The following is a 15,006-nucleotide window of genomic DNA, read 5'->3' on the forward strand; positions in this document are numbered from 1 at the left end:
GTGAAAGCTTACGTGACCTAAACAGCAACGAACGAAACGATTTTATACAACCTCTTTAGCTAGTGCACCTCCTTAATGTAACCGGACGTGTTAGTAAAGAATGGTTAACGGACAAAACTACAAGGACTACACTACATTTAAGTCTTGGTAAATGCATCGCCTTTCACGAGATCTGCACGGATCTGTGCATTTTTCAGTAACCCCCTCTTGTTAGTAAAGCTTCTAGGAGAATGATCACTGGATTAAAACACGATTCATCACAATAAAAACGCCGAGGTCTTCGAGTAAAACTGATGAGCGCTAACAAACGGCGTGCCCGAGCAGCCCTCGTGACAGAGCAGCCCTCGGCGCGGATTGGCTGAAAATGACATCACATACAAGTGTGCAATTTTAGCTTCTGGAATGGGGATTACCTCATCCTTTTCCTGCCTCGCGCAGGTATAGACGTACAACAACAAATCCAGGCACAAACAGAACAGAGAGGAGCGAGGGAAAACAGCTCCGGAGTGGAGCGAGTAAAGATCCGGAATCTACTACTAACCACAATATACTTCCACTTTTTGACTAGCTAATACGCTTTATTATTTTTGTTGCAACTGGATTACACTCTTGGACTTCTCGTGCTTCTTTTTTCTTGAACGAATTGAGCATTATCAACATTTCATTTAATTATTAATTTGGTGAGTGCCTTTTTAAATGTGTATTCATTAACTAAGCTTAGTGTTGATGCTAATAAGACAAATGGTTCGTTTTTGTTAGAATAAACTTAACACGTTACTCTGCAGTAATTTGATCGTGCATCCGGTTGTGCTCATGACTAAGAAATATTCTGGTAATTCATATGTCGATGTTTAATGCGTCACTGTCCGTTTTCCATTGACAAACGCATTGTTCTCTCTTTAGATCTGGCCCAAATACGTCCTTTAAAAGATGGTTTTGTACAGGGAAAGTCAATCGGAGCAACCACCGCTATCGCGTATCCTGCCACATCTCTACCTTGGTGCAGAGAGTGACGTTACGCAGGTAGCCTCCAGTTATCTTCTCCTGTTTCGTTTTGACGGGATATCCCCCGTTTATCGGTTAGTTTCTTTTGTTCAGAACATTGTCCTTACTCCCTTCTTCCCTTCCTTTTAATTTTATCCAGGACTGTCTGTCTACCCGTGGAATATCGTATGTGCTCAGCGTCAGCCGATGCTGTCCTCAGCCTTCGTTCGTGCTTCAGTCGCAGTACCTGCGAATCCCCATAGACGACTCTCTCCGGGACGACTTGTTACCCTGGATCCCCCAAGCACTGCGATTCATTGGTGAGGGACCGTGAATCCCACAGCTTGCATTAACTGACAATAGCATTGCTATTCATCTAAATTAGCAAGTAAACAAAAATGTTCAGACTGTGTCTGGATGCATATTGCTTTGAAATATTTAGTGGTTTGCATAAACAATTAGCGCCAAAATACTCTACACTGCCTCTGGTGTGGTGTATCTTTGCATTAGAGGTTGTTTTTGTGGACTCATGGAGCGAGTATTTGTTTTATAGATGGGGCCATGTCTCTCGGATGTTCTGTTATAGTCCACTGTGCAGCAGGAATCTCTCGTTCCCCAGCTCTTGTTGTTGCTTATGTAATGTACAGCTTGGGAATGGACCTGGAGCATGCTTACAGGTACATGTGTGCATATTTGTGTATGTATGCATTGTTTTGGTCATTGCATTGATTGCATGAAATGACATAATCCACTATAGAAATCACAGAAACTGAGATATTTACTATTAACATATTTTATTCCTTTAGGTTTGTGAAAGAGCGCAGACCTACAATATCACCTAACTTCAACTTTCTAGGTCAACTGCAGCTCTTCCAGAATACACTACCTTTAAAAAACAAACACACAGACCAACCCACACATCAGCCAGTCACATCCTCTGATGCATGTCTGCAGAATGCTGGCAAAACAACCAACAACAATTCCACTTTGGGGCTGTTTACCAACAACGATGTACAGGAAAGTTTTATAGACAGTAATTGGGCAGTTAACAGGTACACTAAGGAGGCCAAAGGGGATGTACACTGTGAGAACAAGAACATCAGAACGGAAGCTGCTCAGAGCCCAAACCCAAAGCCGGAGTTTACATTATCCCTCTCTGAAAAGCTCAGAGCTCTGACTCTCAGTGTGGAGCCTGTAGAGGTGCCGAGAGCAGCCAGTGTTGTGTCTCTCGCCCAGCAGGATGTACACACTCCCACTGCTTCGAAGCCTAGTCAGCTTCAGATTCCTTCCTTCTTAGAAAAGCGCAAAACTCTCACTCTGTCCCTCACGCCGATCTGTCCTAGTCCCAAAAATCACCAGAAGGGGGTAGTGTCGGTCAGCAGCGACTTCAGTCAAAGCGAGCTGAGCAGTATCCCTGCTGCTCACAGACGTCGTGATCCTTCAGCTGCAGGACTGAACAAAGCGCATAGGTCCAGCAGCCGAGAAGCTTTTACCAAATGTACCAACTCAAGATCACAGAAAAGAAGGAGTGAAAGAAAAAATAGCCCCTCTCTGAACAAGACAAAAGAGGAGCAGCCGAGACCAAAGGCAGCTTTGCCAAAAGAACAGAGAGACAGCACAACAGCACAGTCCCAGCGGAAGACTCAGAGCCGGTGCAATACTGCTTCTCACCAGCGGGCATCAGAGATGGAACTCGCTGGAAGTGCCGTGGAGGCAGTAGAGGGAATGACTGGAGATCAGAGCCCACTCTCACCCATTAACCTAACAATCAACAGACTCTTGGGCTGGGGAGAACGTATGTTGCTTGGGGTGCTTCTTGGTCCCCATATCAAAGTGGGACAGGCTGCCCTGCCATATAAATGCTGAAGAACAACTCAGAAGCATGTAAAACTTGTTCATGCATCATTGGACTGAAGCCAGTGAAAAGCATTCGGACTCTTGCTCCTGAAGTGAACAAGAAAGAACTTTAATGAAGAAGGAAAATAAAAAGGAAGTGTATTTGTGTCTAAATTTGCGACTTGACTGCATGTAGGACTTCTGTTTGAAATTATTTGTGTGACTGTACTGTGGTTGAATGCTTCACTATAAATCGCCTATTGGCAGTTGACAATGTACTGGATGTGTATAAATGACTCAAGATGACTGCAATCTCTCTGTTGTATTTAAATGCACAGCCCGCTATAAATCTATTTATTCAATTACATTAATTATTGGATTGTTGTTATTTATAAATAGATATTTTGAGAGTGATTAGCTGTTTTGACGCTGGCTTGTACAGAGACAGTGTTCATTAAAGACAACATATTTAACTTTTTTTGTTTCTTCCACTGAATCTTTTTTCAGCTACACAATGTACAGACTTAAAATTTAGTTTACTTAACAAAATACATTTTATGTCTAATAAGCCGGTTATATTAGTCTTGTTTTTGCAGTTATATACATTAATATGCCAATTTTAAATCTTATAAGAATAGCAACAACATTAGGATGACCATATTTCAATAACTAAAAGCTCTCTAAAATATGAACTACTGAGTGAAAAAATATTGAGGAATATGTAGTATTTTAAACTACCCTCATATGTATTGTTATACATTAGTGTAAATAAAGATTTCAATTTACCGTATTCATAAAGTAATGTTTAGTATCCTACCATATGAGAATGACGTGGATTTAGAGAGACGTGCTCCAACAAAAACATTTTACTACGCCCTGTTACTCATCCCTGGGGATGGGAAGGGAGGTGTGTACCTTACTTTTAAGAACATTTTAAACCAGACCAGTTAACCAAGCCGTCTGCCGCGTTGCGCTACGATCCTAAATTAATCTGTTACGTTATTTTTGCCGCTAACATTTTCTACTCAGAAACGGCACAAAATTAAGTATTGCTGTAACGTATAACCTAGGGTCATAATCAAAACAGAAAATATGTAGCCTATATTTTTATTTACCAGCATTAATACAAACGTCTCGACTAGAGAGCTCATGAATTTTTTTATTCAAACTATCAATTATTTCTGTTTTCAAATGGAAAAGTATAACAGATCTCCTGATAACAGAAGCTGGTTTTGTTTTAATTACACCACGCGTTAAAAACGCAGTCACCTTTACCGCGTAATGAACATATTTTATTAAAGTAAAGAGAATCATCCATCCCGTTGTGACTGATGGGATTTTTTTTTTCATTTTGTCCCTATACACGCTGATTACTGTGGTGAGTCACGACCGGTATGAAATAGTAATCAATCGTCGCAGAGTGGTTGCGACTTGTCGCCGCAACGTTTCTTTTGTAAAATTGGTTTTAGAACATAACATTCAAATGTAGTAATATCCTATATGTTGCCAAATTCGAAATACCCCCGCGGGCATGAAACGCTTGTGGTAGGCTGTAGCCTATAGCGTACATACGATGTTATTAGTAAAAAAAAAAATAAAAACCTCTAAATAACGTAGTTTTCATACGCTTTTGAAATCCAAGTGAAATTTATTGAAAACTTTACACCGAAAGAATTGTATTAACTATATCAACATGCTATCTTAATATTTTAGTCAACACAGACAGAACAGGTCCGTGGCCAAATATGGAAAGAACGACGTGTGTATAAGCTACTATGATGGCTACTCTTTTCCGGAAATGTACAACACAAGCCTGGTGCAACTTCGAAAGGCTCATCGATTCATTTAGTTGGGTTACAGATTTGATGTAGACTACACACGGTTTTAGTGGGGTTTCGTCCGATGAGTAAAGCTACAGGACACTCCCATTCTTCCCATAGGCTACGTCTGAAATACCGCTGTGGAAAAAGAAAAGTGTAGCTCTCGGCCATGAAAAAGACTGTCGGTGAACGTAGAGCGTCAAGAAGAAATCACTAAGAAAAAAAAACAGAAGGCGTTAAAAATCTCTGGAATTCGGCTGTTTCCAGTATAAAAAATGGGTTTGGCGTGCGTACGTCGGAATATCTGATGGGCAAAAGGATACAGGGTTTAAGCAGTTAAATTGTAACATTGTTGCGTGTTCGCAAACTAACTTTCAATTGTTTGACTTTGGAGTCGCAACCTTGGCACCAGCACCAGGTTCGTTTAACCAAGGCGGCTGCGGAAGGAAGGTAATCGACGATTTTCCACTGCTCGCCTCAGTTTGTAGGCCGTATTAACTTTCTTGCTTAATGTCGTTGATTTATACACAGTTTGAGCCGCTATCCGTAGAATAAAACGAAACAGGAAGAGTTTGTGATAGTTAAACTCATTTAAGATGTTAGCTTGTGATTTGAGTTTTAGAGATGCCGGGATCAGTGATCTAGAGAGCTACAGCTAATTCGAGATGTTTCATGTTTTAGACTCCTTTATTTTTTTTTAGCTTCTCTGGATTTTCCATCTATTTACTATCTGTTTACTTGGAAGGACGTTCAGTAACTATGCTTGTTTGGTTTCGGTAAACTTAAAGACTCGTTTTAAGAGTTTACATTTTTGGAACTTCGTAGCATATTGAGCAAGTCATGTCGTCAGAGGGGGAAAGATACAAACTGGTGGTCGTAGGCGGTGGTGGTGTGGGGAAGAGTGCCCTAACCATTCAGTTCATTCAGGTAAGCATATAGTTCGTAATACTACGAATAGTTCTGCAAATAAACATCTTGCGTATGAAATGGCAAAATACTCTTCGTCACACGAAGCTTACAATCTGCTTTAATGTATAACTTGGCATACAATGTACTACTACCAGTTACGTTATGCTGTTGTTTTAGATTCGAGTTGTGTAACATGCGTAGTTTCAGATTCGAGTTATTCAGTGTACGGTTTCGAAGTGTTACAAGCTGCGTGGAGTCATGAGTGTTTTCTTAACATGCCCTCTCATGTCTAGGCCCAAGAGATTCTTTGTCTGTTGCCCAGCATACTAAAAGCAGTAATATCTGTCTCTTCTCCCTGTCACAGTCATACTTTGTATCTGACTATGACCCAACCATTGAGGACTCTTACACCAAAATCTGCACTGTGGATGGGAAAGAAACACGATTAGACAGTATGTCGCTGTTCATGTTCTTGGAGTCCCATCCTACTTTGTAAAGAAGTGTGTGTGTGTGTGGGTGTGTGTGTGTTGGGGGGAGGGGGGGGGGGTCATCATGGACTGAAGGGTCTCATAAATGGGACATTTTTTGAAACAGAATGACACAGGAGTGAATCATGATTGTTTTCACTATTCCCGGCCCAGTTTGTTTTGATTTGCTGCATCAGTATGTCAGCATGATACCTTCAAGCCATGTAGCTGGATGTAGGTGTGTACATGGGTGAAAGAAATGTGGTTTGCTGTGTGTCTGATCATGCCTTACCTTAATGTCTGGGTTAAACTTTGATTTAGTCCATTTCTGCACATTTGGTCTGCTTTAATTTTGTGCTTTCTATGTAAAATTGTGTGTGTGTGGTTTCTTTAGTTTTGGATACAGCAGGTCAAGAAGAGTTTGGAGCTATGAGAGAACAGTATATGCGTTCAGGAGAGGGATTCTTGCTGGTCTTTGCTCTGAATGATGGCGGAAGGTAGGTTTGTGTGCCTTTTTTTATGGAAGGATGAGGAACAGAGAGCCCCTCATCTTTCTGTTTGAATGAGTGAAAGAGAACAGAGACTGTGTAGGTGTGAAAAGTTTTTTTTTTTAATTGTTCTTTATGAGAGCAAGCCTGTGTGTGTATGTGTGTGTGCACTTGCTCCTGTATGAGTGAGGCCAGTGATGAGTGCTTGTGGTTAGGTGCTGGAGTGGTTAAGTGGGTTGGTTTTAGCCTACGTCATGGGACTGTCAGAAATCTTATGGTAATGCCAGCAGGTCCATTTCAAACTGAACTAAGTTTGTCTAAATCTTTTGATAAAGCACCTAGAGTCATATGATCTGCATGAAAGACTCAGGTTCTTCCTAGAATAAGTTTGTTTGTAAAATCCTACAGCACACCGGCCTAATCTTCTCCCAAGAGTACTTACTGGTGTACCCAACAATTGGATTAGTGTGCCAAACCTTAAGGTTATGATAACTAAGAGTGTCTACAATGTTCTCCCTAATTGACACTGGTTAACTTGACTGTTCATTTCTTTTTCTGAACATACTCACCCCAACCACCAGCATTAGAATTAGACTTCTAGTTTTAGAATGTAGGGTCATGGTTCTGTGGACTAAAAGGTTATGTGAAGTGGTCTGAAATCTCCTTTGGGCTTCATTGGTTCCAACTTTAATTGTGGATGTGTAGTTGAGAGACTGGGGGAATCGCTTGTGAACTATCCAGAAGCTGCAATGTGTTTATCATTCCTTTCAGTTACAATGAAATCCAGAAGTTTCACACACAGATTCTGCGGGTAAAGGACAGAGACGACTTCCCCATGGTGCTCGTTGGTAACAAATCTGATCTGGACCAACACAGAGTGGTAACGTCTCTAATACTATCAACAGGTCATGTTTTAAATAATAAACAGATCATGTTATGGCGTTATAGATCGTTAGTTTGATGGAAATGCACTGAAACTTTGCTGAGCCTAATCTTTGCCTGTCAATTCAGTCATCATGCGTTGCCCTAAGGCCAATGAATTTTGTTCTAATGCCTGTGTATCTTCTTTTTTTTTTTTTTCCCTAGGTTTCCAAAGAAGAGGCCATGGCATTCGCTAGAGAGAACCGGATCCACTATATGGAGTCATCAGCAAAGAACCGCCACAATGTGGATGAAGCTTTTCTGGAAGTGGTGCGAGCAATAAGGTATGACTCGAGACGGAGAGATTCATTAATCCAAGGGGTCCAAGGGCTGTCAGACAAAATACCATAAAATTAACTTAGGCAGAGGTTTTATGACTTGGTCATCTGGAATCTCCAGCAAGAACAGGTGTTTTGTGTTTTTCCAGCTCCTCGTGAACATCAGCCAGATGATCAGTTTTCATTAATTGGCCAATGTGTGATAGGCGCTGGAACAGTAAATTTGAAGACCTCTGAACTAAGGAATCTGTTTCTTTTTCTCCATCCTGCATTCTCTCTCTCTCTCTCTGTCTCTGTCTCTGTCTCTGTCTGTCTCTCTCTCTGTCTCTCTCTCTCTCTCACACACACACACACACACACACACACACACACACAGAAAGTTTCAGGAAACGGAGAGTCCCCCGCAGCTCGCAAATCATGCTAGGAAGCAGAAGAGTGGTGGCTGTCCCTGCACTATTCTCTGACTGCTTCTTCATACTGTCGCCAAGGAGACTGAAGCCCCCACACTCATGTTTGTCTGTGTGTGTGTGTGAGAGAGGGGGGGGGGGACTGATTCAGTGGTGAGTTATTCAGTGTCTAAGAATGCTTATTGTGGCATTATATGTGCCGAATGTAAGTGCACAAAAGTGTGTGCATGCATGAATGCTTTGTCATAGTAGAGGGTGCATACATGGTAATGAGAAGTGATTCTCTTGAAGAGGTTGCAGTAGTGTTTTACAGTTTATTTTTCATCTGCACTTTCTAGAATATTTCTCTCTTCTGTATTGGTAACAGTTTGGTTATTTTTCAGTTAACATTAAAAAAAAAAAAAAAAAAGATCGAGACAGTTTATGGTCCTGTCCAGAATAATCACAACTAGACAGCGGAGCGTGACAAAACAGTATGTTTCTTGTGTATATACACAGTCGCTGGCTACTTGGATGCAGGTATTTTGTGCAAATCATAATAGAAGTCAAGAATTAAAGGATTTTCCCTTAACACATCACTTATTTTTAAACTTACACAAATATACATCCAAAATGGCTCTCTCTCTCCTTAACTAGTACTGGGTTATGGGAATAAGATAATCCCCTTTAAGGTGTGAGCTGGTGATGGAGACCTGAGTTTGCTAACACTTATCAGAGTAGTTCCCACTCTCTAGTCCAGGAGTGAATATGCAAGTTACAACCCACTGGAGTCATGCCATATTGAGTCATTATTTCTTAGCCCTTTATCTACAGTGCTGGCCTTCAAGAATTGGCTTTTAATTCACATTTAAATCAAGCCAGAGCTCTGGTCCCTAGTCATTCCCTTCCCCTGTATGTCTTGGGGAGCAACCTGAGACCCTGACTATCAGCTTTCTCTGAATAATGCTGCTGTACTAGGACAAGCTACTCTGCCTCCCATACTGTGTTCGATACAGAAAACCTGTCCTCAGGTCCGCTCATGCTCCTGCGTGCTGTTTAATAGAGCATTGCCAAGCATTGCCCTTGGCGATGCAGACGGTCTCCCTATATGCCTGAACCAAGCGCTCAAGGACAGTGGAATACCCGGTGCAGTTAACAGAACCGAGACAGTATGCATCGTGGTCTGGACTGAGAGTTGTGAGGCTTGGACTTGGAAATTATGCATTTAGACTTTGCAGCCCATGGTCTGAACGTGCTGCTTTACTGTAAGCAACATTTCCTCCCGTCAATCCATATTTGGCCTGAGCAGAGCCTCCAGGTGAAGTGTTTACATCTTTCCCTCAGCCCTGGAGAAATCAGTGTGGATTTATGTAAGCATTTTATACTTTTATAGGCTCATGATGTAGTGTTACGGGAGGGCAAGAGCTAGCTCATATATATTTTTATATATATATATATATATATATATATATATATATATATATATATATATATATATATATATATATAAAAGTTTGGTTTTTTTAAGAGATGATAGAATTGTTGGACAGAGGACTCTACTAAAATGATACTTATCACTATTCATATAAGCCAAAGAACAGTGTAGGTGTTTGCACACCTTTTTCATATATAGTGATGCCAAAGTAGTTTGACACTAAAGTGCAAGTACATTTTTGTACTAGTATCCTGGGGGTAGGTTTTTGGAGTTGTCTGTGTGTGTGCATGCGTTCATTTGTTCACGCACGTGTGTGTGTGTGTGTGTGTGTTTGGGGGAGTTTTTATGTGGCTGTGTCAAGGTACTTGGTGCATTTGCAGAATGTTGTCTGTAAAATCTTTTGCTGTTTTTATATATATAATATACACACACACTTTGTCTACTAGATTTACTTGATAAGTATACAGTGATTTGTAAGCAACAACCAAAGGCAATTTAATTAACATGAGCAGAGAACTGTTCAATTTACATTTTGCAGATATAATCCCGACTAGGATTTTGGTAGTTCTTTGTTTATACACAAGAGGGCGCAGCTCCCGTACTTCAGGTCTGAGGCATGTCGCGAGACCTAACTCAAGACTAAGCAAGCATTGTGTTCAGTCTGAAGCCCAAGAATGTGTTAAAAGTCGCATATTTTAATGTGATACGATCTGGTATTGTTTAAACGGATTTTCCGTTGTTAATTACCATAATTTTTGGCATTTTAAATCAAACTCAATTGCTCTAAATGGATATCAGTATACCCTGCTGCACCATTTAGGCTTCGATTGCAGAAAATTAATCTGAAACGTTTTGTACACAATTAAAATATTTGCTTATCAGTCCTGATTCAGGTTCTTCTCTATACATTGCAATTGTATTATTTTTATTATTTTTTGTGTGTGATGTAGCTATTAAAACGTACTTAATTATTACATATTTACATTAAGTTAAATGTATTGGTGTTATTGGTGGTAATATCTTAACGTCGGATAGGCTATAGCCTTTGATAAATCGTGATATACGTCCTTTATGTCAAAAATAAATAATTAAATGAAACTACATATTTTCTTTGTTTTGGCTTCAGGAAAGAAGACGATAAGTCACTTGTAGTTGTGCAGCTGTGTAATTGTACTTTTTTATCCCTTGTGCTACACTATCCCTAGTTTTGTTTTAGGGTTTACGTAGGAATCCTGCCATGTTCGTGTTTATGCAGCCCATAACCGGGCAGTGACGGCAGTAGCCTATGATTGTTCCACCTTGCAATACACATCGACCAATAATCCTTGGCCTTGTTTCCTCTAATTTTACATTAAATTCCTATTGGCCAACAAACCTTGTCTCTAGCCAATACAAACAGAGCACCTGGAGGAGCGTCCAATTGCAAATGTACCATAGAACTAAGGCTCCCTTTAGCCTAGTGACAGATGTTAAAAAGTGAGGTAAGGGAGGGTGTGTGATTAAATATATTGGAGTTGGTATTTTTAAAAAAAGCTACGCACAGCTAAATCCATAAGGGCTTTACCTAGGAGTAGCAAGAGAGCTACGAGTATCCTGCATTCAGCACAAAACGGATGTTACAACACAATGCATAGGACTGACATATTGGGCTACACGTTCATCTGGTTAGGTTTTCTAAACATATGGAGCCATAAGCCTTCACTGGCTTCAAATATTCTCAATGTGAAGGCTGTGCGTTACCAGAATCTCATATCCAAGGACTTCACATCTATTCCTAGCAGTTTATGCGGAACCCAGGGTTGTTTGAGCTTGTAAAGTCTAGAAAACCGTTCCACTGTTAGACCTCCTTGAACGACATACATTTCAATATTATCCTTTAACATTTTGGGGGGCTTACGGGTGTTTACATTTACCGGTATATACAGTCACCGAAGTAACCGCGACATTTTCCCTACCTAAGAGAATTTAAGTGTAAAAGCTACGTTTACGGTATATTGTTATTAAATATTAAAGCGTTGCCTTTTAAGACGAAGCGTGCCGGAATATTTGTCCATTCCGTTCATATCACGACCCTGTTTTGATGTTAACGAAATGCCGTAAAACACCCCACCCACTCTTGTGAGGTATGTTGCCAAACAGGTAAGTAGCTCTGCGCCAGGAGCTGTTTTTTACGTTGCTAATCAGCTAAGCTACAGGTGAATGGGCTACATTATTATTTTATTTGCTACCTTTTTTATAGGTCATGAGTTCTGTGTTAGGTCATCTCGTCTAGTTGATTAGTGAGTACAATAATTGCCACACGACAGAGAAAGGAGGTTTATCAGCTCGTTTATTTTAAGATTAACAAAGTTTCCTGGTTTGGATTGCACTTTAACACCCAGGTAAGAGAGCTTTTGTGCAGTTATTAATATTTAGTCTGTTTATTTTGCCTAGATGAGACGTACCTTAATCTATCGGTCTAACTTCTCCAAATGTTTTATCAGCTTGTTCTATAACAACTCATTTATTATACGTATTTTCATCAAAAACTGTTCTTCCAGTATGCAAATGCGATTTATTTATTTATTTATATTGGATTTCACAATATGCAGTTCCACTGAATAGGCAATATCCAACGCTATAACAATAAAGGCCAACAAACGGTTAGAACGAATTTCAGTTTTTCTAATAGATTTCGGAACTTACTGATAGTCAAGTTTCTCCTCCTGGTTTTAACAACCGATAGAGGGCGTCATTGCAACAAACCTTTGATTGAGTAAGACGCTTCATTGCAATTAAGAACATTTTAAGAAGTTTTAATTATCTGTTTTCTGAATGGTAATTTCGCACCTGTTTACGTTTTAGACTACTACCTTTAGATACACGAAAAAAATTATGTCGCAGTGGTGCACAGTTCATTTCCTCGATCATGCCGTTTTTAACAAAGCCTCTCAGGTCAGATATCACCTCCCCCTGTTTGCAAATGATGCTTGGAAACGAATAATAGATAAGTAGATAATGGGTCTTGGAAAAATACTTGTCCATTAACCTAGCTTGTTTAATCTCTTTTGTCATTTTTAACAGTCATTTAAGGCTTCACCTTTATGTTATGTACCTATTGAATGTTCTCCACAGATTTTTGCAGCGAATGTGTAGAAACTTTGACTTGTGTTGGACAGGTAACATGCTGGCATTTACAGAAATATGCCTTGGTGTACTCTCCCTTTTGCATCTGGGATTGGCGAGATGCATCCATCACAGTACTAATGGTAATCCCAAAATATATACTCTCATGCATTTAGTAACATAGTTAAATGACCCAAGGTCTGATCAAAGAGGTATTTTTTTCCATTGCCAATGCCCTGTGAAGAAATATTTTGCTGCTGTCTTGTGTTCATGGATAGACATTTATGTGGTGTCACACTGAATTGTGCCTTCGGTTTGTTTCCAGTGCTCATCAACAAGAGGTCGGCGGATGTGTTCCTCTCCCGATCCCTGCTGTTCAACAAGTGGGACTTTGAGCTGGTGGTGCCTGGAAATCTGGAGCGAGAGTGCTACGAGGAGGTCTGCTCATATGAAGAGGCCAGAGAAGTGTTTGAGGATGACAAGAAGACGGTGAGAGAGGAGGGAGTGTGTGTGTATCGTGCACAACTAGCCTCTTCAAATAAAAGGTTAAAACAATTCCATGATATGTAGACAGGACAATATGGTATAATACTTCCTTAAGCACATAGAAACAAATAAGAATTTTTGGATCTCAAAGACTCACTTTTTTGTTTTTCTGTAGGAAGAATTTTGGAAGAACTATGTCAAAGCTCACAACAGTCATGGTAAGGCAGCTAGGCTGTACTATTTTTTTCTTTTTTAAAATTGAATCCCAGGCCAGTGTTTGATGGTTCAGGTCGTGGGGGGTTTAGAGTAGGGAAAACGCATCTCCAGGTGAGGATGAGGTAGCCTGATTTAGGATCAGAAACAGGGAACACTGCCCTCAATGACCCTCAGCTCATCAGTATGTACGGACTGTAGTCATTCTCTGTGATCCAAGTTTGCTGTTGTATCCTTAAAATATTGCAAGTGCAATGCTGTACAGGACTTCAGTTTCAGTAATTCAATAAATTGTTAAAATGTACTAGTTAACGAATTATGATGAATTTGTGTTTGATCAGAGTCTACTCCTTTGGATGTGCCTGCTTTGGTGTCCGGGATCTTGGCAGCTGTAATCCTTACTGTTATTGCCATTGTGCTTGTCTGCTACTTTTACAAAAACAGGGGTAAATCCTCTCAGCAAAGAGGCAGGTAAGTGTGTGTGTGTGGGGGGGGGGGGGGGTGCATGCATGTGTGCGTGTATGAGAGAGAGCGAGAGAGAGAGAGAGAGAGCGAGAGAGAGAGATGTTTCCAGTTCACATATGCATGTCATTGTCACCTTCCTCTCCCACCCTCCACCACAGTGTGCCAGTGCAAATGGCTGTAGATGGGCACCCTACACAGGAGTCAGTGCCTCTGACTAACATCACCGCGCCGGGTCTGCCCTCGTACAACGAGGCCCTGACCCACAGTGGGCAGCATGATGCGCCTCCACCTCCCTACTCAGGGTAACACACCTTCATTCTTTATTTGTGTGTGCGCACATGCTTTTTCAATATGAAAGGAACAACAAAACAATAAAAAAGTGTTGAGCAACGTTATGCTTGCTTTTTGTCATTTTTGCTATCTTTATTTTTTAGAGGGACTCCAATGACCCCTTCTGCCCCTCCTGGACAACAGGAAGAAGAATGAGATTGGGAAAGATCTGCTGCAGAAGTATGCTAGTTTGAAATGGGTCTGGATTGAGGGCGGGTATTCTATAAAACAGGCTTTTTATTTAGCTTGTTTATATGTATACAAGCCTTTGTTGACATGCAAAGAAGAGCAGTCAGTAGAAACTGCATTGCAAAAACTATATATTTTTTCTATTCATATCAGAACAACACTGTTTGTAAAGTCTTTAGGACTGGTGTGTAAGTGTACAAAATGAAGGATTATTAATATCTCTTTTGCCTTTTTTGTAGAGGGACCACAATGACTTCATTTGCACCTCCAACAGGAAGATTGACTTAGAAAATGCAGATATGCCACCTTAACCTAGTTAAAATGACACGGGTGGAGGTGGATGTTAGGAGTAATATGTGCTTTTAGATTTTTATTTTATGTTATTTGTGTGTGTGTGTGTGTGTGTGTGTGTGTGTGTGTGCGTGCACGTGCGTGCATTTGTAGCCTGTAGTGATTACATGTATACCAGCGTTTAAAGACATGTAAAGGGAAGAGTAATAACTGCATTTCAGTCCAAAAAAAATGGGGTTTTTTTTACATTTTTCTGTCAGCACAGCTTTGAAGTTTTCTATATTTAATATTTGATTTGTATTTAATTTTAGCTCAACTGATCACTTTTATTATCCCCTACAGAAGACAAATATCCCCAAACAACTGTGTGAATACTGTTAATTTTTAAATAAATGTTTTTCCA

General features: G+C 40.3%; 3 protein-coding genes across 6 annotated transcripts; all 3 read left to right on the forward strand.

Moving 5' to 3' along the window:
- The first annotated feature begins 423 nt into the window (after positions 1–423).
- Positions 424–3,298, forward strand: si:ch211-195b15.8 (dual specificity protein phosphatase 8). The gene is made up of 5 exons (XM_027014717.2): positions 424–680; positions 904–1,023; positions 1,145–1,304; positions 1,538–1,661; positions 1,791–3,298. The coding sequence occupies exons 2-5, from the start codon at positions 931–933 to the stop codon at positions 2,848–2,850; spliced, it is 1,437 nt and encodes a 478-aa protein (XP_026870518.2). The 5' UTR covers positions 424–680; positions 904–930; the 3' UTR covers positions 2,851–3,298.
- Positions 3,299–4,611: 1,313 nt separating this feature from the next.
- On the forward strand, positions 4,612–9,113 carry rras (RAS related). 2 transcript variants are annotated; one of them, XM_027014718.2, is made up of 7 exons: positions 4,612–5,090; positions 5,466–5,567; positions 5,914–6,001; positions 6,411–6,513; positions 7,276–7,384; positions 7,591–7,709; positions 8,080–9,113. In XM_027014718.2, the coding sequence occupies exons 2-7, from the start codon at positions 5,481–5,483 to the stop codon at positions 8,165–8,167; spliced, it is 594 nt and encodes a 197-aa protein (XP_026870519.1). In that variant the 5' UTR covers positions 4,612–5,090; positions 5,466–5,480; the 3' UTR covers positions 8,168–9,113. The 2 variants fall into 2 exon arrangements, with proteins under 2 accessions (XP_026870519.1, XP_026870520.1); XM_027014719.2 differs by lacking the exon at positions 4,612–5,090 and having other exon boundaries at positions 5,097–5,567.
- A 2,081-nt stretch (positions 9,114–11,194) lies between these two features.
- On the forward strand, positions 11,195–14,970 carry prrg2 (proline rich Gla (G-carboxyglutamic acid) 2). 3 transcript variants are annotated; one of them, XM_027014745.2, is made up of 8 exons: positions 11,195–11,905; positions 12,683–12,772; positions 12,955–13,118; positions 13,291–13,333; positions 13,670–13,799; positions 13,952–14,095; positions 14,228–14,303; positions 14,552–14,970. In XM_027014745.2, the coding sequence occupies exons 2-7, from the start codon at positions 12,688–12,690 to the stop codon at positions 14,277–14,279; spliced, it is 618 nt and encodes a 205-aa protein (XP_026870546.1). In that variant the 5' UTR covers positions 11,195–11,905; positions 12,683–12,687; the 3' UTR covers positions 14,280–14,303; positions 14,552–14,970. The 3 variants fall into 3 exon arrangements, with proteins under 3 accessions (XP_026870546.1, XP_026870547.1, XP_026870545.2); XM_027014746.2 differs by having other exon boundaries at positions 11,195–11,719; XM_027014744.2 differs by lacking the exon at positions 11,195–11,905 and having other exon boundaries at positions 12,047–12,772.
- The last annotated feature ends 36 nt before the right edge of the window (positions 14,971–15,006 follow it).

Source organism: Electrophorus electricus, chromosome 1 (genome assembly GCF_013358815.1).
Source record: "Electrophorus electricus isolate fEleEle1 chromosome 1, fEleEle1.pri, whole genome shotgun sequence".
In the NCBI taxonomy this organism is placed as follows: domain Eukaryota; kingdom Metazoa; phylum Chordata; class Actinopteri; order Gymnotiformes; family Gymnotidae; genus Electrophorus; species Electrophorus electricus.

Coding starts and splice junctions, on each gene's coding strand:
- rras (XM_027014718.2), top strand. CDS start 5,481: ATGTCGTCAGAGGGGGAAAGATACAAACTGGTGGTCGTAGGCGGTGGT. Junction 6,002..6,410: donor GAAAGAAACACGATTAGACA/GTATGTCGCTGT, acceptor TGGTTTCTTTAG/TTTTGGATACAGCAGGTCAA. Junction 7,710..8,079: donor GAAGTGGTGCGAGCAATAAG/GTATGACTCGAG, acceptor ACACACACACAG/AAAGTTTCAGGAAACGGAGA.
- si:ch211-195b15.8 (XM_027014717.2), top strand. CDS start 931: ATGGTTTTGTACAGGGAAAGTCAATCGGAGCAACCACCGCTATCGCGT. Junction 1,024..1,144: donor CAGAGAGTGACGTTACGCAG/GTAGCCTCCAGT, acceptor AATTTTATCCAG/GACTGTCTGTCTACCCGTGG. Junction 1,662..1,790: donor GACCTGGAGCATGCTTACAG/GTACATGTGTGC, acceptor TTATTCCTTTAG/GTTTGTGAAAGAGCGCAGAC.
- prrg2 (XM_027014744.2), top strand. CDS start 12,613: ATGTACCTATTGAATGTTCTCCACAGATTTTTGCAGCGAATGTGTAGA. Junction 12,773..12,954: donor CATCCATCACAGTACTAATG/GTAATCCCAAAA, acceptor GTTTGTTTCCAG/TGCTCATCAACAAGAGGTCG. Junction 14,096..14,227: donor CCTCCACCTCCCTACTCAGG/GTAACACACCTT, acceptor TTTATTTTTTAG/AGGGACTCCAATGACCCCTT.